Raw genomic sequence first — 22,963 nt, forward strand, 5'->3', positions numbered from 1 at the left:
TCTGCTGCCTGTTGTTGGTGTAAACAAAGTTCATTTCTTGTTCTTATTTGTGAAATTTTGGAACCAAATCTATTTTCAAATTAGAAATTGCTTGTGATAATGGTTTTGCAACTTAGACTGGATATGAGACGATGAGATATTAGTTCTTTCATTCCTTTGTAGGAATATGGTGCATCTTGCATTCTTTTAGCTAACTAGTATCCTTTAATGACTAATGAATATGACATGGTGAAACAAAGTAAAATATATATGATGCACTAAGTATGCATTGTTTCCAAAGGTTCAGCTTTTTTTTTTTTTGTTAACTCTGCTGGGATCTGCTTTATGCACTGATAACATAAACTTATTTTATGATCTTAAGCAAATAAAAACACTTGTCTGGACCTCAGTTTCCTTAATTGTACAACTGAGGGAAACTGTATAGTATAGCTATAGTACAGTATACCATCTTTACCGTCACTTCCATCTTTTAAATTATGTGTATATAAGATGGGGCCTAGATAAATGATATTTATCTTAAATTACAGTGATACTAGCTTATAACTTAATTTGCTAGGTCATGTTGAACTGATAACAATGTGTGAACTGATGAGCGACTGATAAGTAACCAGGTTGTGTTATAACAGTTTGTTTTTGATTTAGGGATATCAGTGAGGGTGGCGGTGGGGAGGGGACTTTGGAGTCTAACTGTCTAGTTCAAATATTAGTTTTTGTTTATTTTTATTTTTAATTTTTGTGGGTACATAGTAGGTGTATATATTTATGGGGTACATGTGATGTTTTCATATAGGCATGCAATGTGAAATAAGCACATCATGGAGAATGGGATCCATCCCCTCAAACACTTACCTTTTGAGTTACCAACAATCCAATGACACTCTTTAAGTTATCAAATCACAGTTTTGCCAGCTACTAGCCATGTGATTTTGGGTAGGTTACTTAAATTCTCTTCATCTCAATTTCATTATTGTAAAGTGGAGATAATGATAGCACATTTTTTCTTTTTCTTTTTTCTTTTATTTTTTATTATTATACTTTAAGTTCTGGGATACATGTGCAGAATGTGCAGATTTGTTACATAGGTATCAACAACTCTATAAAACATGTTCTATCCAGCAAAAGAAACTATTATCAGAGTGAACAGGCAACTTATGGAATGGGAGAAAATGTTTGCAATTTAGATGGCGATTGCAATGGCGGTTTGCTGCACCCATCAGCCCATCATCTACATTAGGTATTTCTCCTAATGCTATCCCTCCCCTTGCTCCCCACCCCCTCACAGGCCCCTGTGTGTGATGTTCCCCTCCTTGTGTCCATGTGTTCTCATTGTTCAGCTCCCACTTATGAGTGAGAACATGTGGTGTTTGGTTTTCTGTTCTTGTGTTAGTTTGCTGAGAATGATGGTTTCCGGCTTCATCCATGTTCCTGCAAGGACATGAACTCATCCTTTTTTATGGCTGTATAGTATTCCATGGTATATATGTGCCACATTTTCTTTATCCAGTCTATCATTGGTGGACATTTGGGTTGGTTCCAAGTCTTTGCTATTGTGAACGCTGCAGCAATGAACATACATGAGCATATGTCTTTCTAGTCAAATAAGTTATAATCCTTTGGGTATGTACCCAGTAATGGGATTGCTGGGTCAAATGGTATTTCTGGTTCTAGATCCTTGAGGAATCGCCACACTGTCTTCCACAATGGTTTAATTAATTTACACTCCACCAACAGTGTAGAAGCATTCCTATTTCTCCACATCCTCTCCAGCATCTGTTGTTTCCTGACTTTTTAATGATCACCATTCTAACTGGTGTGAGATGGTATCTCATTGTGGTTTTGATTTGCATTTCTCTAATGACTAGTGATGATGAGCTTCTTTTTATGTTTGTTGGCTGCATAAATGTCTTCTTTTGAGAAGTGTCTGTTCATATCCTTTGCCCACTTTTTGATGGGGTTGTTTGTTTTTTTCCTGTAAATTTGTTTAAGTTCCTTGTAGATTTTGGATATTAGCCCTTTGTCAGGTGGATAGATTGCAAACATTTTCTCCCATTCTGTAAGTTGCCTGTTCACTCTGATGATAGTTTCTTTTGCTGGATAGAACATGTTTTATAGAGTTGTTGTGAGAATTAAATGCATTAAGCACATAGAATAGATTCTGGTACATAGCAAGTGCTCTCTCTATATATGGAACTCTATATATAGTTGGTGCAAAAGTAATTGTGGTTTTCACCATTGAAAGTAATGGCAAAGACCGTCATTACCTTTTCACCAATTTAAATATATGGAAGGAATATATATATAAAACCTATATATATATGTCACATATATGTCTCTAACCTATTATTATAATATATAATATAACATATATTATAATCATAATTGTATATAACATATGTTATATAATAATATAGTAATATTTATTCTAAATAAACATATAATACTATAAATAATATAATAATTTATATATATGATTATAATATAATATATAATAGGCTATATTATATATTATTAATATATGCATATGTGTATATATATGTCTTTCATAGACTTAAATATATAGCAGCAATAATAGGTTAGAAAATAGCAAACATATATATAAACATATATACATATAGAAAACATATATAAAAACATATATATATATGTATGTGTGTTTTCTGCCTTTCATTTTTAGAGACAGGGTCTCATCATGTTGCCCAGGCTGGTCTCAAACTCCTGGGCTCAAGCGATCCTACTGCTTTGGACTCCCGAAGTGCTGGGATTTCAGACGTGAGACACTGCACCCAGTCCAGTCCCTATATTTTTAAATAGACTCTCTACCTAAGTGCACAAATACTCATTATTTACATTTAGTTATTTCTGTATATATGCTATAAGCAAATCTTGTAGCACCAGTTTGATTTTTATAAGCCACAAGAATATATTTTACTAATGATTTAAAATGACAGCTAGATTCTAGTATTACTTTAGAAATTAAAATTAATATTTTAACACATCTTTCATTATTGTGTTATCTGAACCAAACCTATTATTGCTGCTATTTCAGCAAATCCAGGGGCTTTTTCTTATAAACTAGGAAGAATATAGCTTAGATTTCTAGTGAAGATGTTACCAGTAATAATTAATAAAATCAGTAAGCACTAAAAGGAAAATACCAAAACCAAAGCATTTTGAATTAGTCATTGAATCTAAAAGAAAGGTAGATTTTTTTTTTGAGATTCTGTTCTAGGTGTGGTATATGTGTATTTTTGCAAAAACTATAAACAATTGTGGCAAAATGAAGGAAATATTTAAAAACAAACCTCTTAATTCTTCAGTGGATTAAGCGTGAATATGTTTTTATTTTCTATGATGAATATGGAAAAATTGATTTCCTTAGCAATTTGTATGAACCCAAAAACTATTGTCAGACTCTGCTGTATCAAAATAGACAAAAAATTGACACTCACTTTTACCCTGCCAAAAGCAAAATCTTAAACTTTTGCTTTAGTATATAAGCCAGCATTCATTGTATCCTATGATAGGTTCTGAGTGTAGGTGTATTTGCTTTCTTCCATTTTTTGTATGCATGTTTTCTTTTTATTTATTATTGTAAGTTATATGAAATTTTTATCCAAATTTTTATTTTCTTCTGATTAATAATCAGAATAATCAGATAATTACTGGTAAATTTGATGTTAATCCTTCCAGCTTTTTCCCATGGGAATTTATACTTAATAAAGGGGAGGGGTCATCATTACATAATGTGCTATTAATCTGCTTCTCCCTTTAATGTGTTGTGAATGCCTTTCCATGTCATTAGATGTTTTTCTACCTAGTTACTTTCATGAATCATATGGCTGTACCATGATTTATTTAATCAGTTCCTCATCATTGAGTGTGTAAATTGCCTCCGTTTTTTTACTACTATAAAAGGTCCTTCAGTACACACCCCTTTAAAAGCTGACTCTTAGAAGGTGTTCTTGACTCTCTACCTAAGTGTAAAAATACAAATAAATTGCTTTCCAGAAAAGGTGCACTACTATTTTACTTTCCTGATACTAAACTATGAAAATTCAGTCCTAACAATAGATATTTAAATAAAGTTTTAAAAATGCCAAGTGAAAAAGAGCATATTATTATTTTCATTTGCATTACTTTTGGTTCCTGGTGAGTTTAATCTGTTTTTGTATATTAATTATGCATTTATATTTCTTTTTGTGTGTGTGAATTGCCTTTCATGTTCTTTGTGTGTTTTTATTTTGGTGTATTTGTCTTTCTTGATACATGAGAGAATATTTTCCCTAGCCTGTCAATTGCCTTGTAATTTTGTTTCTAGTGAGTTTTTTTTTTTTTTTTACAATTAAAAGCTTTAATTTTTGAAAAATTTGCTGGCAAATCTATATATCTTTTTCTTTGTTTTCTGCTTTGACATTATTCTTTTATAAAGGCCCATGCCACCCAAATATTATGTAAGCATGCATCTATGTTTTTATTACTTCATCTTTTACATTTAAATATCTACCCTATTTAGAATTCATTGTGATGCATGTATGAGGTAGAAATCTAATTTCAAAAAGATGAGTATCCAGTTTGTCCATCATTTATTGCATGATCTCTTTCTCCACTGAATTAAAATGCCGTATTTTATAATATATTAAAGTATTACATGTGCTTGGACATGTTCCTGGACTTTTGAGATAAATCAGTCTATTTCTTTGTCATGTCACATATTATTATGGCTTTATGATTTAATATCCAGTAATGTAAACCCTCTGACACATTATTCTTATTCCTCAAATGTTTTTGATGAATTTTCTTCCAAATGAAATTTATAATCATTTTATTCATTGATTCAACAAATATTTGTTGAATGGATATTCTGTGCTTAGTATTGTGCATGGTATTAGGATTGTTGCAAAAATTGAGACTGACAGTCCCTACTCTTACGGTGCTAAAAATTCACTTCCAAAAAAATCTTTAAATGTTGATGAAGATTGCACTAATCTTATAAAATAACTTGGAGGGGAATGTAATCTTTGCAACATTAAGTTCTTCATTTTAGAAAGTTTTAAGACTCTCCATTTATTTGAGACTTTTAAAATATGTCCCAATAATGTTTTGTGAGATGTATATTTTAAGATATATGTCTTATTGCTATTACAGTGTATCTTTTGTTATATTGTTACTATGAATGGGATACTCATTTAATTAGATGTCATTTTTGATATATAGAAATCTATTTTCTTAGCATAGTCATTTTTTAAACCTCGATCTATTAAATTCTTGATTCATTTACATTTGTTACACAATCATATTCTATGCTGATAATACTTCTTGCTTCTTCTTTCCAATATTTGTACCTCAATCATTTTTCTTGTTGAGTTGTATTAGCTAGAAGTTCTAGAAAAATGTTAAATGGTAGTAATAGCTAGTATTCTGTTTTTTCCTGACTCTAAATGTAATGCATCTAGACTTTTATAATTATGGCATTGATTGTTATTTTGAGGAAGAAATCCTTTTTCAGGTTAATAATGTATCTTTATATTCAAGTTTATTAAGAACATTTATTGGAAACATATTGAAATTTTATCAGATTCCTTTTCAGTTGTTACTGAGATAATCATAGGTTCTTCTGTATTCTTTTAATTAATTTCTCAAAATTAAACTGTCCTAGTATTCTTGGAATAATGACATATAAAGTACTGTATATTTAAAAGAAGTTAAAATGATAATGGTGATTTTATTAAGTGACCTCACACAATAGAAAACAGTGTAGCCTTAGAAGTTTTCCAAGTGACCATTCTACTTAGAAACAACCCTGCTTTGGGATCAGAACTGTAATTTTTAAAGTAAAGTTTTGCGGGTTTAATTCATTTAGTGTAATTACAAGCATGCGTTCAGGTTTCTATTTTTTTCACCTGAACTTTCCTTCATGGTTTGAATATCTAGAAAAAGCAGACTTTCCTATCTCTAGACTAAACATTTGATCCTATCTTAGGTATGCATTACAATTTTTTTAACCATAAATGGTTAAAGAATTTAGACTCATCTACAGTAACTTTGAAGCTCTGGTCTTGAAGAACATGTGAGAAATGAGATATAACTCCTAGAAGATATAGGAGACATTTTTAGTCTTCCAAATTTTCCCTGGGAGGCTGATCTAAATTGAGTCACAAAATTATTCCCACCAGGAGTGCAATCACTTGAGCTGTTTTCTAATCTGAGCCCCTCTACCCAGATGATCTTCTGAACTCATACTGTTCAGACTTTCATCCTTCTGAGTAGAAAACAGCCATAGTCGTGGCAGGATGAGGGCTAGGACAATTACCCAAGGAATTCTTGGCCTCTGCCATGGGACTCTGCAGACTCAGATCATATAATCAGAGATGTTAGCACTGGAGGGGACATCACAATTAGCTTTCTCCACCTCTTAGTTTATCAGTGAGGAAAACTGTCCAGAGCATGGAAGGGACTAAAATAACACAGCCAATGTAGGTAATGTGCTGGATAAGAATTTGGAATTCACGATTTTGAATTCAGTGTGTATTTCACCATCACGCTGGCTTACACATTGGTATCAGGCTTCTTCTATTATTGAAGTGAGCCATTAAGTGAATTCCATCTTGATCTGTGTCTGATACAGAGTAATAAACTATTTTATTAAATATCCAAATAATTATACATTCCTTCTTCTTACATGCAAGCCTAAGTTTGCTTGTACTATTTCATGTGGTAGCAAATCAGGACACTTCCTGTGTCTCTGAAAATACTCTGAGTAACGGAGTACAGTCAGCTTTCTTGTACCAAGAATATAGGGACTATGTTTCTCCCAGTCATTCTGGGGATAATTTTTGTGAAGGATTGCACTTCATAGATTAAGCTAGGTATCAGTTACCAGTGTTTTTTCCAAATAAAAAAAAATCAGGTGATATCTGTAAATGGTTCCATTGTAAATATTAAAGAACATGATGCTTAAAACAGATTAGGGAAAACTATAGAAGGGGTGGGGTTTCGGAGTGCTAATTTTGTCCTTGAATGGTAACAGCTCCATGTGGTGGTGAGGTTTATGTTGGTTTGCTGTTTGCAGATGATCTTATTATTAGAATTTTTCATACCGAAAATAAACTGCATTTTAGTTTGTAAACATGCCCTTCCAGAGTAATGCTACCAGTTCTTTGTGAAATAGCTACTGTTGTTCAAAGGATGACTATGTCCTCTTCGGTTGAGGAAAGATGACAACAAACTCAGTAATGACATGTAAAATAGGTATTACAAACCAGGTATGGTGGCATGAGCCTGTAATCCCAGCTACTTGAGAGGCTAAAGCAGGAGGATCTGTTGATCTATGGATTTGAGGCTGTAGTGTGTTGTGATGGCACCTATGAATAGCCCTTGCACTCCAGCCCGAGCAACAAAGCAAGACTATCTCTGAATTTTTGTTTTGTTTTGTTTTTTGTTTTTTTTTTTTGAGACAGAGTCTTGCTCTGTCGCCCAGGCTGAAGTGCAGTGGCGCGATCTCCACTCACTGCAAGCTCCGCCTCCTGGGTTCACGCCATTCTCCTGCCTCAGCCTCCCGAGTAGCTAGGACTACAGGCGCCCGCCTCCACGCCGGGCTAAATTTTTTGTATTTTTAGTAGAGATGGGGTTTCACCGTGTTAGCCAGGATGGTCTCGATCTCCTGACCTCGTGATCCGCCTGCCTCGGCCTCCCAAAGTGCTGGGATTACAGGCGTGAGCCACCGCGCCCGGCCCCTGTCTCTGAATTTTTAAAAAAGGCATTCCACTCAAATTAATACACATTTTAATTGTGTTTTGTTGTAAATTACAACTGAATAAAAATTTAACAAATAAGTCTATTGTGGTAGGGAAAAGTCTATTGTGATCTGGAAAATATAATGGAGAAATCCAGTGGAAGAGATTTTATTTCACATTACTCAAAAGAAAAAAATCTTATACAAGTCTTTACACTTCTAACTTGAAAAATTCTGTGCTAAAATTTAGCTTGGTTGCTAAAATATTTCTCTTTTTTTCTCAGAAGCTTCTTTTTAGCATCCTATAGACACAAGTTACTTTTTAAAATATTTGCATACTTGCTTTGCAATGTATTGTTTATCAGTAGTTCTATATTCTTTGAGATAGTCTATCCAGTCTTTCTGTATTTATCATATGTCTGTATAGATATATATTAGCAGATAAATGAGTTCTGAAAGGGGAGAAATGTGTTTATGCTAATCATAATATAAAGAATGACTTTATAAGCAGTGTTCACAGGTCATACCTTTCCCGTTATTGTCTTACAGTGAACAAGAAATGATGCTTTCTCTGGTATGCATGGTAAATAATGCCCCTTGCTCTCTGCTTCATGACCACATGTGATACTTCTAACATAGATAGCACATGTAAATCCAGTGGCCTTGACTGCAACTCAAGAGAGCATTTTGGCCAAGTACAAACCCACTAGTCATGAAAAAAAAAAAAAAAAACCAAATCAAAGTAAATTGATGGTATTGACATTTGTCTATGAAAAACAACATAATATAGAACAATTCTGGGGTAAAATGTTGATCTAAAATAATTTTAAGGATTAAATATTACCATTGTAAGCATACTATGAGCAATTATGTTTGTAATGCAGATATATTTATAATTTTAAATCCAAGATTTACCTTAATTGTACATTTTCCTAATTTAAAAAAGTTATTTTGAAAAAAAAATCCTCGAATCTAGAGAAAGGTTGGCAAATACATATGGAACTTTGTAAAAAACATCCAGGGCAGCACTTTCACTGACTGCAGTAGCTTAGGAGTGAAAAACAACACAACTGCTCCAATGTATGGCAATGGGCAAATATCCCGATTTATTCACAGGGTGGCATGTTAGGCAGTGCTTAGAATAAATGAGTTGGTTATACAAGTATCGATAGGGATAAATGTGAAAAACACAGTGTTAAGTTTTTAAAAAGTTGTAAAAAGCACAGTAGGTTATTTATATAAAATTTAAAAACCTCAAAAACCATTCTTCTTTGATATATATTCTAAAGATGAACATATATGTAATAGAAGTACAAAACATACATAAAATAATATACACTATGCAGTCATTTGTGTACTTACTTTTCAAAAATATTTCAGTAGATATAGCAAACAGTTAACATGTAATATTTGGGTAGGAGGTTGGCAATTTTCTTTTTAGCACCTGCCTGTCTGCTATCATTCAAACTCACATTTGAAATGTGGCTATATGAGATGACAGAACTATAATATTCCAGGTTTGTGATTAGTTTGGAAACTTTTTAAAAGTTTGAATGTTTTCTTGCATTCAGAGCCTTGGTTGACATAGTTAATTCAAAATAAAACATTGTATATAAAGCACAGAATGAGCAGCTACACAAAGCTACTCAATCAATGACAGCTCTATATGGGTTAGGGTTTCTTGTGGGGATGACATTGATGTAGAAAGCATGGTCATCTATTGAGAATGATGGGGCTGGAGGTATTGGATACTTGAGGTTTAGAAAGTACATTGTAGAAAATGGAAAAAAACCCCTCAAATTAAGGGATGAGGCAGAATAATGCTTGGCAATACCAGGGGTAGGCTGCAGTCTTTCTTGGAAATATATATTTTAAATGGAACCAATTATCATAGCATCATTTCCTTTCAGGGTTACCCTCTGATCCCTATTTTACTAAATCATTATAAAACAAAATGAGGAATTATGTGTCCTTCCCTTTTGAAGTCAATGTAACAAGATGGGTAAGAATTAGACCTCCTGAGTTCAAAATCCCTGGATTTAGATCTATTCCTGTATATTCAGGAGAAGTGGTAATAAATTCGATGGACAATTTGGTTTAGTAGTCGATTGAGGACCCTGATGAGGTATATTTGAGAAAACATAACTTCCGCTCTCTCTCATTGACTCACGGGCCTTTGAGGAGTCCAGGAGTCATTGGAATCTGGCCTGAGGTTGAGGCTGCTGGCAAAACTCCTTCCCCAAAGTCCATTCCTATTGCTGACTGAGAAGGGACTAGCATTGGAAGTGGCTGATTTTAAATACGACTAGTGCTGGTGTGCTCCTCCCTCCCATTGCCAGCTCTGCTTTATGTAGTTGCCTTGAGAAGCTAAGTTCATTCTGAAAATAATGCCATTGCACAAAACACTTTTGAAAGTTCTAGTTTGAAATTACATCAGGTCACTTGGTCTGTTTGGCCTCAGTTTCTTCATCTGCCATGTGAAAATAATAATGCCTACTCTGTAGCAAAGAAAGTCTCTATAGTAAACAAAAATAGCCTACTCTGATACTGAAAGTTGTTATGAAAAATAAAAAAGGGAAATGCTTTGGAAACTGTTAAGTGCTATGTAGATGTTACTAATTAACAAACCATTTCAGAAACTATACTTTTTATTTTATGGCCACTATTCACTGTTTAACTTAAAATACCTCATATGTAAACTTGTCTCCCACTGACTTTTGCTATAACAAATCCCAAATCTTATTTCAAAGTACCAAGATATTGAAAATAGTGCTAAGAGTTTCACATATGGTATGACCCTCTATATAAACTCATTTTAAGTCTCCTCTAAAGATGAAAAGTCTTGTGTTGAAATTCTCAGGGTATTTTATGAGAAATAAATGAAATTTAATTTCTCTGTTTTTCCCCTTTTGCAGGAAGTCACCAAAGCAGTACAGCCTCTCTTACTGGGAAGAATCATAGCTTCCTATGACCCGGATAACAAGGAGGAACGCTCTATCGCGATTTATCTAGGCATAGGCTTATGCCTTCTCTTTATTGTGAGGACACTGCTCCTACACCCAGCCATTTTTGGCCTTCATCACATTGGAATGCAGATGAGAATAGCTATGTTTAGTTTGATTTATAAGAAGGTAATACTTCCTTGCACAGGCCTCATGGCACATATATTCTGTATCGTACATGTTTTAATGTCATAAATTAGGTAGTGAGCTGGTACAAGTAAGGGATAAATGCTGAAATTAATTTAATATGCCTATTAAATAAATGGCAGGAATAATTAATGCTCTTAATTATCCTTGATAATTTAATTGACTTAAACTGATAATTATTGAGTATCTTCTGTAAACTGCCTCTGTTGTAGTTTTTTTTTTTCTCCTAATCATGTTATCATTTTTTTGGAATCCATGGTTTCCTGTTAAGATGACTCACACAGCCTACATAAAAGCAATTGACAAAATATCATCTTATAGTAAAATGCCACATATCTTTATGTTCAGCAAGAAGAGTATAATATATGATTGTTAATGATAACCCAAACAACGAAAGTTTTCACCTTAACTGGTTGTCATAAGTAGTAGTATCCACTGCCTTATTTTGAGTTGGATTTTTATCATCCTATGAGCCCTACAAATTTAAAGTTTTTGGAACAGCACGTGCATTGAACCCATAAGAACCTACTCTGCTTTTCTGCATGTATTGTCCAGACAAGAGACCAAGTTGCCGAGGCATCATTTAGGTGAATTCTAATTAACATTTAGCTACCTTACAACCACAATTCAAGGTTGTTTCAAAGGCATGTGCTTGCATCATCCTGATTCACTACCATGTGTTACTAACTTGGATCTGCAAAGTCATTATAAAAAGCTGTTTTTGAGGGACTTATTTGGATATTGCTTTACCCTTCTTCTCTCTTTTCTTTTATCAATGTAAAAATGTTATATGTTAAATACTTGGCTTTTAAGAGCATAGATCTAAAATCTGCCTCTAGCAAATAACCCATAACACTTCCAAGATATACCTGCAAGGTCAATTGTGTTGTAAAACCTTGATAACCATACTTTATTGTTCAAAGAAGCCTTTTATGAAGGCAGAAGTAAAAAACAAAAAAACAAAAAACCGGAGTCCACAGTTATCACCTCAGCTACAATCTCATCAGTTCACAAGTACCAGCAAAACATGTGATAAGTCAACAAATGTTTTATTTCAATCTGAACATTTTACCTAAGTGAAGACATTGTTAGATATCATTTGGAATGTGGAATCTACACAGTTGGCATATCAGAGAAGGTTGAATTCAGTTTAATAAATGTTTATAGAAAGTGCTTGTTATCATAATGATAATAGCTCAGGATGTGCATGACAAGCTTTTAAGCGATTGGGTACACTATCTCATTTGATCTTCTGCACAACTATTAATGGTAGGTACTATTATCCCTATCTTATGGATAAGTAAACTAAGATTTAAAAAGTACAGAACATGGTGTGAACACTGCTTCAAAATTTCTAAAATAGGTAAATCACGATCTCTAAACTGGAGGGTTGTCCAACCACTAGGGACAATAGAGTACTGATATTTAGTGGTCAGACTGTAATGCGGGAAGAGACAGGCATGGGCTAAACGGGTGTAGAGATCAAATAAGGGGCAGGTTAGTTTGTAAACATGTCCATATGTAACATTTAGCACAAATACAGGATATAGGTGCTTTCAGACCCAGATGCATTGATAAAAAGTTAGGTGGTATTGTATTTGTCTTCCTTTCTCAATGTTGCATATCTGTGTTCTTGCCCAGTTTGCTTCATCTCTCTAGCCACACTTATTGGCCTACAATGGCATCATCACCAAAGAAGGCAATCCCATCTCCGTGTGGCTTTGGTTTGCTCCCTAAAGTGAACCTTGTGTTTACTTTTCCCAGGTCTCATGCTTTCCCATATCTGACCTGTTTCGTCCTCATGGCCAGGATATGTGGGACCTTTCCTACAATGTTCCAAAGTTTGTAATAGAGCTCTTCTCTGCTTTGTTCCAAATTCTGCAACATTTTACTTTAAATAATGAATTTAAATACAAACAAACTTGAGCTTTGCCTATACTTTTCAAGAATGCAGAGATAACTAAATTAATAAAAATATTCATTGAGTCCTTACTGTGCACACAGCTCTATATTAAGCCTTGTGCAGAACTCAAAGTCACTCGAGACTAAGCCTGTTACTAAGTTATGTGCAATTTAGCTCAGTGGATTTCCCCCACTTCATATTGCTCTGATAATGTTTTGGAATTAACTGCCTTGATTCCTTCTTTTCTCTGCTTGTCTATACACTATTTATTATTCTACACCATCTCAAATTCTAACTCCTCAAGAAAATCCTTCCAGATTTTTCTAACCAGGAGTTTTAACTTTCTTTTAACTACCCTATTACTTTCTACTTCCTTAACTCATCTATCATATTATATTTAGTTATTTATATACTAGGTCGCCTTGAAGAAGGGATTGTGTTTTAATAAATCTTAATAATCCCCGAGGCATCAAGTAGAGTGATTTTCATTTACTAAATGCTCAACAAATATGTGAGGGATTCACTTGAAACTAATATTAGATAATTCCCAGTCAAAGTGATCTAATAGCAAATCAATTCTTCAGTTTTATAGGCAAAGTATGACTCTGGTTTTCCATAATCATAATTAATTTGTCAACTTTATAATTTTAATTAAGTAAATTTAATTGGTAGATAAATAAGTAGATAAAAAATAATTTACCTGCTTAACTATGTTTCATATAGCATTGCATTTTTCTTTGTAAAATTTAAGAATTTTGTATTAATAAACTTTTTTACAAAAGTATTAATTATTCAGTTATTCATCATATACTTTTATTGACTTAAAAGTAATTTTATTCAAAAGAGTTAGTATAGGACTACATGAAAAATTCAAGGCCAAGGCTTAATTTCAAATTTCACTGCCTTTAGCTCTATCTTTTAAAACAAAACAAAAAACTCCCACACAATATAAATGGGTATTTAAGTATAATATCATTCTCATTGTGAGGAGAAAAAATAATTATTTCTGTCTAGATGCTGGGAAATAAAACAACTAGAAGCATGCCAGTATAATATTGACTGTTGAAAGAAACATTTATGAACCTGAGAAGATAGTAAGCTAGATGAATAGAATATAATTTTCATTACCTTTACTTAATAATGAGTGCATAATAACTGAATTACTCAGTCATATTATAATTTTACTTATAATATATTTGTATTTTGTTTGTTGAAATTATCTAACTTTCCATTTTTCTTTTAGACTTTAAAGCTGTCAAGCCGTGTTCTAGATAAAATAAGTATTGGACAACTTGTTAGTCTCCTTTCCAACAACCTGAACAAATTTGATGAAGTATGTACCTATTGATTTAATCTTTTAGGCACTATTGTTATAAATTATACAACTGGAAAGGCGGAGTTTTCCTGGGTCAGATAATAGTAATTAGTGGTTAAGTCTTGCTCAGCTCTAGCTTCCCTATTCTGGAAACTAAGAAAGGTCAATTGTATAGCAGAGCACCATTCTGGGGTCTGGTAGAACCACCCAACTCAAAGGCACCTTAGCCTGTTGTTAATAAGATTTTTCAAAACTTAATTCTTATCAGACCTTGCTTCTTTTTAAAACTTTAAATCTGTTATGTACTTTGGCCAGATATGATACCTGAGCAATTCTTGTTCTGGGTTGTCTTATGTGAAAAATAAATTCAAGGTCCTTGGGACAGATAATGTGTTTTGTTTATCTTTGCATATCCATTACTTAAAACAGCATTGGACCCACAGCTGGTACAAAATTAATTACTGTTGAATTGAGCAAATATTTATTCTAAATGTCTCTGTCAAATGACAGAGTGTGGTTGTGTGGATTAAGTCCCTGGAGAGAGTTCTTTGTTCTCTCATGTTCTATGCTGTGGTTCTTGCTTTATGCAAAAAGAAGTAAGTTACTTAAAACCTGGACATGATACTTAAGATGTCCAATCTCAATTCCACTGAATAAAAATATGCTTAAAAATGCACTGACTTGAAATTTGTTTTTTGGGAAAACCGATTCTATGTGTAGAATGTTTAAGCACATTGCTATGTGCTCCATGTAATGATTACCTAGATTTTAGTGTGCTCAGAACCACAAAGTGTTTGATCATATAAGCTCCTTTTACTTGCTTTCTTTCATATATGATTGTTAGTTTCTAGGGGTGGAAGATACAATGACATCTGTTTTTGCTGTGCTTTTATTTTCCAGGGACTTGCATTGGCACATTTCGTGTGGATCGCTCCTTTGCAAGTGGCACTCCTCATGGGGCTAATCTGGGAGTTGTTACAGGCATCTGCCTTCTGTGGACTTGGTTTCCTGATAGTCCTTGCCCTTTTTCAGGCTGGGCTAGGGAGAATGATGATGAAGTACAGGTAGCAACCTATTTTCATAGCTTGAAAGTTTTAAAAATTATGTTTTCAAAAAGCCCACTTTAGTAAAACCAGGACTGCTCTATGCATAGAACAGTGATCTTCAGTGTCATTAAATTTTTTTTTTTTTTTTTGAGACAGAGTCTAGATCTGTCACCCAGGCTGGAGTGCAGTGGCACGATCTCGGCTCACTACACTGCAACTTCTGCCTCCCAGGCTCAAGCAATTCTCCTGCCTCAGCCTCCGGAGTAGCTGGGATTAGAGGCGCATGCCACCACACCCAGCTAATTTTTGTATTTTAGTAGAGACAGGGTTTCACCAGGTTGCCCAGGCTGGTCTCGAATGCCTGACCTCAGGTGATCCGCCCACCTCGGCCTCCCAAAGTACTGATATTACAGGCATGAGCTACCGCGCCCGGCCTAAAAAATACTTTTTAAGATGGTGTAAATATTACTTTCTGTATCAATGGTACATTTTTTGCTTGTCGGTCTCTAGAATTTCTTTATAAATATGTTGATTCAGTTCATTTTTGTAGATTATAAAACAGGTAAAAAAAGGATAAAACATTTATGTGAATTAAAGGGAATACCTAATTTTTGTGTAGAGTTTATTAGCTTTTACTACTCTGGTTTATGGATCATCACACCAGAGCCTTAGTTACTTTATGTTACAGAATAACTAATATGAGTGAATGAATGACTTACACAAGTCACTGCTTACGATAAAGGGCTTGAGTTTGTCAGCTAGAGTATGACAGAAAGTATCTAAGTTTTGGAGTCAAATAGCACTTTGTTTGAATCCCAGATTGCATGCTTACTAGTTATGTGACCTTAGTCAAGCCACTTCACCTCACTGAGTCTTTGCTTTTTTCATCTCTAAAATAGAGATACCCACCGCTCATAGGCTGTCATAAGAGATAGAGATAGCATATGGAATGAGTCTGTACAGCGTCTGGCACATAGGAGGCATTTACCAAACAGTAGTTATTATTTTTGTTACCATCTATTTGATAATAAAATAAATGCCCATCTGTTGAATAAAAGAAATATGACTTAAAACCTTGAGCAATTCTTAATAGATAATTTGACTTGTTTTTACTATTAGATTGATTGATTGATTGATTGATTGATTGATTGATTTACAGAGATCAGAGAGCTGGGAAGATCAGTGAAAGACTTGTGATTACCTCAGAAATGATTGAAAATATCCAATCTGTTAAGGCATACTGCTGGGAAGAAGCAATGGAAAAAATGATTGAAAACCTAAGACAGTAAGTTGTTCCAATAATTTCAATATTGTTAGTAATTCTGTCCTTAATTTTTTAAAAATATGTTTATCATGGTAGACTTCCACCTCATATTTGATGTTTCTGACAATCAAATGATTGCATTTAAGTTCTGTCAATATTCATGCATTAGTTGCACAAATTCACTTTCATGGGCTATAGTTTTATGTAGTTGGTCCAGGGTGTTATTTTGTGCTGCAAGTATATTATACTGATACATTATTAAAGAATTTCCTACATATGTTCACTGCTGCTCAATATATTTATTTCGTTAAAACAATTATCTAGATACTGAAGGCTGATTGGTAACTCACATGGAACTGGGAGAGTATACAATTCTGAACCAAATAAATGATTCTCTATTATTATATCTTAATTTATGTGTTATGGTATATTAAACATGAAAAAAATTGTATTTGGTTAGAATATGTTTGCTCTTCCTTAACTCGGGAACGACATAGGGTAATATTCACAGATTGGGTTCCTATAAATCCTCCACTTGAAGTGAAGTCAGTTCAAGTAATGAAAGCTACCTCCTGAGATAGAATCAGTACTTGGCACCTATCTCTAGTGTTCTTTCACCTCATATAACCTTTCACTGATTAGTAAAGATTATATCCAACAAAGAAAGTACAGCACAGACTGAGATATGATTACTGAGATAAATTTGGGCAAAATATAAACTACAGCATTTCTGTAGCAATGAGACCATTTTTCTTCAGTTGAGCTCCATGTTCTACAAACTCCAATCAAAAAAGGTTCTAGGAGACTCAGTGAAAGTTGATACACTGTTCAAGGAACAAATAATTTCAGCACATGGGAATTTCACAGGGAAAAATATACTAAAAAGAGATGTACCATTTTGGATGGTGTCAATATGGGTTATGAGGAATTCAGGCTGCTGAGTCCAGTATACAATGGTAACTGAGCTGCAGGTGTGTGATTGTAACAACAAAAGAAATGCTGAAATAGTAAGTCCTTTGCCATGTAAATAGAAAGAGTAAAAGAGTATTTATTTCCCAAACATTATTGCTCACCTGTTTTTGTTATGCCTTTCAAGATAAATCCAGGAAAGGAATTGCATTTTCTTTCCAGAAAACAAGTTCTTGGGGGAATTGTTCAATTGGTAGATGTTGTTTTTCTCATTAACAAGTGAGTGCTCCATCACACTTGCTGAGTGCTCCATCACACTTGCTCTCTGCGTTACTCCTCTGCCTGCAAACACATATATAGCAAGGGTGATGACAAGGATATCAGAGGGTCTGGTTTTCTCAAACTCATGATAAACTCATGGCTGGGTCATGGTGCTGATTTTACTTTGTTTTTTGTTGTTATTGTTCCCTCTTCCTCAAAAGATGAAATCTATCCCTCTTACTTGGAATTTCTCTTTGATATATAGCGAATGTTTGGTTGTAACCTGTATAATCTGGCATGAAATTGTCACTCGAAAAGGCTAGAAGTGTTGACGTAAATATGGGACAGCAAGAGTTGCTCCTACTCAAGAGAGCAAATATAATGTTCTGGAAGAGATTGGCAGAATTCACATCAAAGGAGTGATTACTTCAGCCTGGGCCACTGTTGTACTGGTCAAAAGGCTGTGCAAAGCTCTCTGAAAATCCACTCTTTTATTGCTCTTTAGTAATAAAGTCACTTTCAATTTTAAAAATAACAAACTGATATAATATTTTTATGACTCATAAAATGTTAGCAATTATATTATGGAGAATCTACTTTCTGGGTGATTCTTACAAATGTTCTTGGATCCATTTTTTTTTCTTATAGTACCTATTCTTCCCATTTTTCTCAGCTCTAGTTAATATATTTCAACAACAGTTCAACAAATTTAACATTTTTATAAAAAGTGTTTCCTATCATTTTATAAATACCAGCCTAGTCCATGTTATTCCTTTTCTTGTTGAGGAGAAAGGACACACATTGTAAATTCAAATATAGACCTCTACTGTGCTATTTAATCTTGGCAACAACTCCACAAAGGAGATGACATGTTTTCCTTCTATAGAGGTAGATTCTGTAAAGTCAGAGGGAAGAGTGACTTGCTTAAGATGGCATAGCTGTAACTGGCAGAACCAGGATTCAAAGCCAGGTGGGATGCCAAAATCATAATCTGTCTTCAGTGTCAAGTTACTGAAATCGGTAAACATTAGACCTAAATAGACGGAATTGCAGTCCGGGTTGGGCACATTAAACTCCATTTTCTTCATCAATGTGCTCAGATTACATTTTACTTTTCAGGCTAAAAATGGAAAAAAAGAGTCCCTCTTAGTTCTGCACTTGAGAATGAGAATAGCTTTTCTGAATTATACAAGGAAGAAGAACTAATGCCCAAATGCCAGGTACCCACATGCACTATGCCATGGCACAGCTGTTGCCCCCTTTCACCAGAGCCCTCTCTCTGTATCCTGGTTGACCTTTCCTTGGGCAAGAGCTGGGTGGGGAGGATCACAAGTGACTCCAATTTGGATGGCTTCGGGAAGACTGGGACCGAGCTGAAGGCAGTGTTGTCCTCTGCACTCCCTGTTTTCTGTCTGATGGAGCACTGAAGCCTCACATATGTATTAAAAAAGTAATTTCCATTTGCATTTCAGACTAGAAGATTGAACGTATAGTGTAATGTGATTGCAAATAATTATATTGAAATGAGACAGAGAGGATGTAGTATCTACTGTCATAATTTTTCAAAACCCACCTGCAACTTGAATTAAAAGAACCACTTGGGTTTTTTTTTTTTGTTTCAAACACAAATCCTGGAAACCTACTGAGACTCATTCAGTCAGTATCTCTAAGAGGCAGGCTTGAGACTGTATATTTAAAAAGCATCTCAGGTGATTTTTACACATGCCAAGGCTTAAGAACCACTTCTCTGTAGCTTATATGTTATTTTCAATGTTCCTCAAAGCCAAGTTAGAATTTCCAAAGTGCTAATCCATTAGACAATCACAGAATTGTCTTTTTCCTTTATAAATCTTGCAATGTTGTTCTCATTTCCATACTTAATTACTTAAAACACCAACCAACCAACAAGCAAAAAATGATTAGTCTAACTAATCTTACAAGTTAATAATGAAGTAAAGGTTTAAAAATAATGTCATAATAATGTTAATAGCAAATTATTAATTATAATTTAAAAATAATATTTACAAGTATTATGTGCAAAACACTGGTACTTTCATTGTTATCTTTTCATATAAGGTAACTGAGGCCCAGGGAGATTAAATAACATGCCCAAGGTCACACAGGTCATATGATGTGGAGCCAGGTTAAAAATATAGGCAGAAAGACTCTAGAGACCATGCCCAGATCTTACATTCCAAGATCCCTGATATTTGAAAAATAAAATAACATCCTGAATTTTATTGTTATTGTTTTTTATAGAACAGAACTGAAACTGACTCGGAAGGCAGCCTATGTGAGATACTTCAATAGCTCAGCCTTCTTCTTCTCAGGGTTCTTTGTGGTGTTTTTATCTGTGCTTCCCTATGCACTAATCAAAGGAATCATCCTCCGGAAAATATTCACCACCATCTCATTCTGCATTGTTCTGCGCATGGCGGTCACTCGGCAATTTCCCTGGGCTGTACAAACATGGTATGACTCTCTTGGAGCAATAAACAAAATACAGGTAATGTACCATAATGCTGCATTATATACTATGATTTAAATAATCAGTCAATAGATCAGTTCTAATGAACTTTGCAAAAATGTGCGAAAAGATAGAAAAAGAAATTTCCTTCACTAGGAAGTTATAAAAGTTGCCAGCTAATACTAGGAATGTTCACCTTAAACTTTTCCTAGCATTTCTCTGGACAGTATGATGGATGAGAGTGGCATTTTATGCCAAATTACCTTAAAATCCCAATAATACTGATGTAGCTAGCAGCTTTGAGAAATTCTAAAGTTTTCAGGTGATAAGACTCAATTTATACAAAGCTAATTGGATAAACTTGTATATGATTAAGAAGCAAATAAATACTTATTATGCTTTTTTGCTGTTTATTTAAATATTTAACCCAGAAAATAAGTCACTGTGACAGAAATAAAAATGAGAGAGAAGGGTGAGCCACTCTTAGGTAGTTCTGGCATTATTTAATCTAGGCCAGAGGTTGCAAATGGTGTCCCATAGAACTAATTTTGGCTCCTAGACCTGTCTTATTTAACCTTTCATTAAAAAAATTTGTATTGGTTGCCAGCAATTAAAAATTGGGAGATGTCTCACACACACACACACATAAACACACACACTCATGTGTGCAGCCTCTTTTGAAGAATTGGAATAACTAGTCAACTGCGTCCTCCTTTTCCACAAGCTGTGACAGCTCCCTGCTCACAGAGCACCTGCCCTCTCCTGTTCATCATGCTTTCTTCTCAGTCCCATTCCTTAATTATATCACCTATTTGGTCCTGAGACTAAGTGAGTTTGAGATCTGTGATTTAGACAAAGTGGTGAATCTAGCTCTGAATCATAGTAAGTAGCTCTGGGAATCATCTTGTCTTCTGTTAACCCATTGAGAGAGAAATAGAGAGAGAGAGAGAAAGAAAGAAGAAGAAACAGATCTGGGGAGAGTCACTGAATGGGAGCATAGAGACAGAGAAACAGATCTAGAAAACCAAACTGGGAGAAAATGAGAGAAACCAAGAGAGAGGTAGAGAGGAGCAGAGAAGAAAATGAAGAAGCAAGGCAAGGACCAGGCTTTTTCATTATTTCTTATGGCCAAGACTTCAGGATGCGTGGACTTAATTCTTCTTTATGCTCCTACCTTCCCTAGGGAAACTGATTTGGAGTCTCTAATAGAGCCCTTCTTTTATAATCACAGTTTGATGCCTTAAAACTAGTTATATACCTTCACATGCTTCCTTAACCCACAGAAGTGATGCTAATGAGGCCCTTAATAAGGAGCATGCTATTAAGATGAAGACATTCATTTTTTTCTCCGTCCAATGTTGGATTAAGGCACATTAGTGGGTAATTCAGGGTTGCTTTGTAAATTCATCACTAAGGTTAGCATGTAATAGTACAAGGAAGAATCAATTGTATGTTAAATCTAATGTATAAAAAGTTTTATAAAATATCATATGTTTAGAGAGTATATTTCAAATATGATGAATCCTAGTGCTTGGCAAATTAACTTTAGAACACTAATAAAATTATTTTATTAAGAAATAATTACTATTTCATTATTAAAATTCATATATAAGATGTAGCACAATGAGAGTATAAAGTAGATGTAATAATGCATTAATGCTATTCTGATTCTATAATATGTTTTTGCTCTCTTTTATAAATAGGATTTCTTACAAAAGCAAGAATATAAGACATTGGAATATAACTTAACGACTACAGAAGTAGTGATGGAGAATGTAACAGCCTTCTGGGAGGAGGTCAGAATTTTTAAAAAATTGTTTGCTCTAAACACCTAACTGTTTTCTTCTTTGTGAATATGGATTTCATCCTAATGGCGAATAAAATTAGAATGATGATATAACTGGTAGAACTGGAAGGAGGATCACTCACTTATTTTCTAGATTAAGAAGTAGAGGAATGGCCAGGTGCTCATGCTTGTAATCCCAGCACTTTGGGAGACCAAGGCGGGTGGATCACCTGAGGTCAGGAGTTCAAGACCAGCCTGGCCAACATGGTAAAACCCGGTCTCTACTAAAAATACAAAAAATTAACTGGGCATGGTGGCAGATGCTGTAGTCCCAGCTGCTCGGGAGGCTGAGGCAGGAGAATCACTTGAACCTGGGAGGCGGAGGTTGCAGTGAGCTGAGATCACGCCACTGCACTCCAGCCTGGGCAACAAGGCGAGACTCTGTCTGAAAAAGAAAAAAAAATGAAAATAAAAATAAAAAGAAGTGGAGGAATATTAAATGCAATATAAAAGCTTTTTTTATTTTTAAGTCATACAATTTGTTTCACATAACAGATCAGGAAATAATACAGAGATCATAAGTTTTGGAGCTGGGTTTGAATCCTGGCTCTGCCATTTACTTTCTGTGTAATCTAAGTCAAGTTACTTAACTTTGTGGGCCCTCTGGCTCTCCATGTGTAAAATGGAGAATATTAATATTTACCTTGCAAGTTTGTTGTGAAGACTGAAGGAGAGAATTTAGGTAAAACATTCATCAGAGTACCATGCACACAGTGGTTCCTCAATAAACATTAGCTTCTCTGATTGCAAGTTCCAGTCTAAAGTGCTTTACATATACCAGCCAATAAAAGGATGCGAGAGAGATATACCAGTGTATTGTTTTCTACCATTTTAAACCTATTTTCATCCACTGTTACAAATTCTATCATACTGCTCCACATAAAAAATATTATCAATGATTTTTAGTCTCTGAAGTGCAATATTTGATTATTGAGCACACCTGTTGAAGTTTTAGTTTCTTCTCACTTACATGGGTTGTGTAAAGGTAGGAGGTATAAAACCAATGTCCTAGGTCTAAAATCTTTCTTAATGTCATACTTTGGATTCATTGATATAAGTAACTTGAGCACC

General features: G+C 34.4%; 1 protein-coding gene across 1 annotated transcript in view; it reads left to right on the forward strand.

Annotated features, from left to right (window-relative positions):
• CFTR (CF transmembrane conductance regulator) overlaps positions 1-22,963 on the forward strand; it is a 183,372-nt gene that overhangs the window by 36,220 nt on the left and 124,189 nt on the right. The window contains exons 5-10 of the mRNA XM_055114832.2: positions 10,648-10,863; positions 14,028-14,117; positions 15,000-15,163; positions 16,305-16,430; positions 19,839-20,085; positions 21,750-21,842. Coding sequence (XP_054970807.1) covers positions 10,648-10,863; positions 14,028-14,117; positions 15,000-15,163; positions 16,305-16,430; positions 19,839-20,085; positions 21,750-21,842 — 936 coding nt within the window. The remainder of the gene's footprint in view (positions 1-10,647; positions 10,864-14,027; positions 14,118-14,999; positions 15,164-16,304; positions 16,431-19,838; positions 20,086-21,749; positions 21,843-22,963) is intronic.

This window comes from Pan paniscus, chromosome 6, assembly GCF_029289425.2.
Source record: "Pan paniscus chromosome 6, NHGRI_mPanPan1-v2.0_pri, whole genome shotgun sequence".
In the NCBI taxonomy this organism is placed as follows: Eukaryota; Metazoa; Chordata; class Mammalia; order Primates; family Hominidae; genus Pan; species Pan paniscus.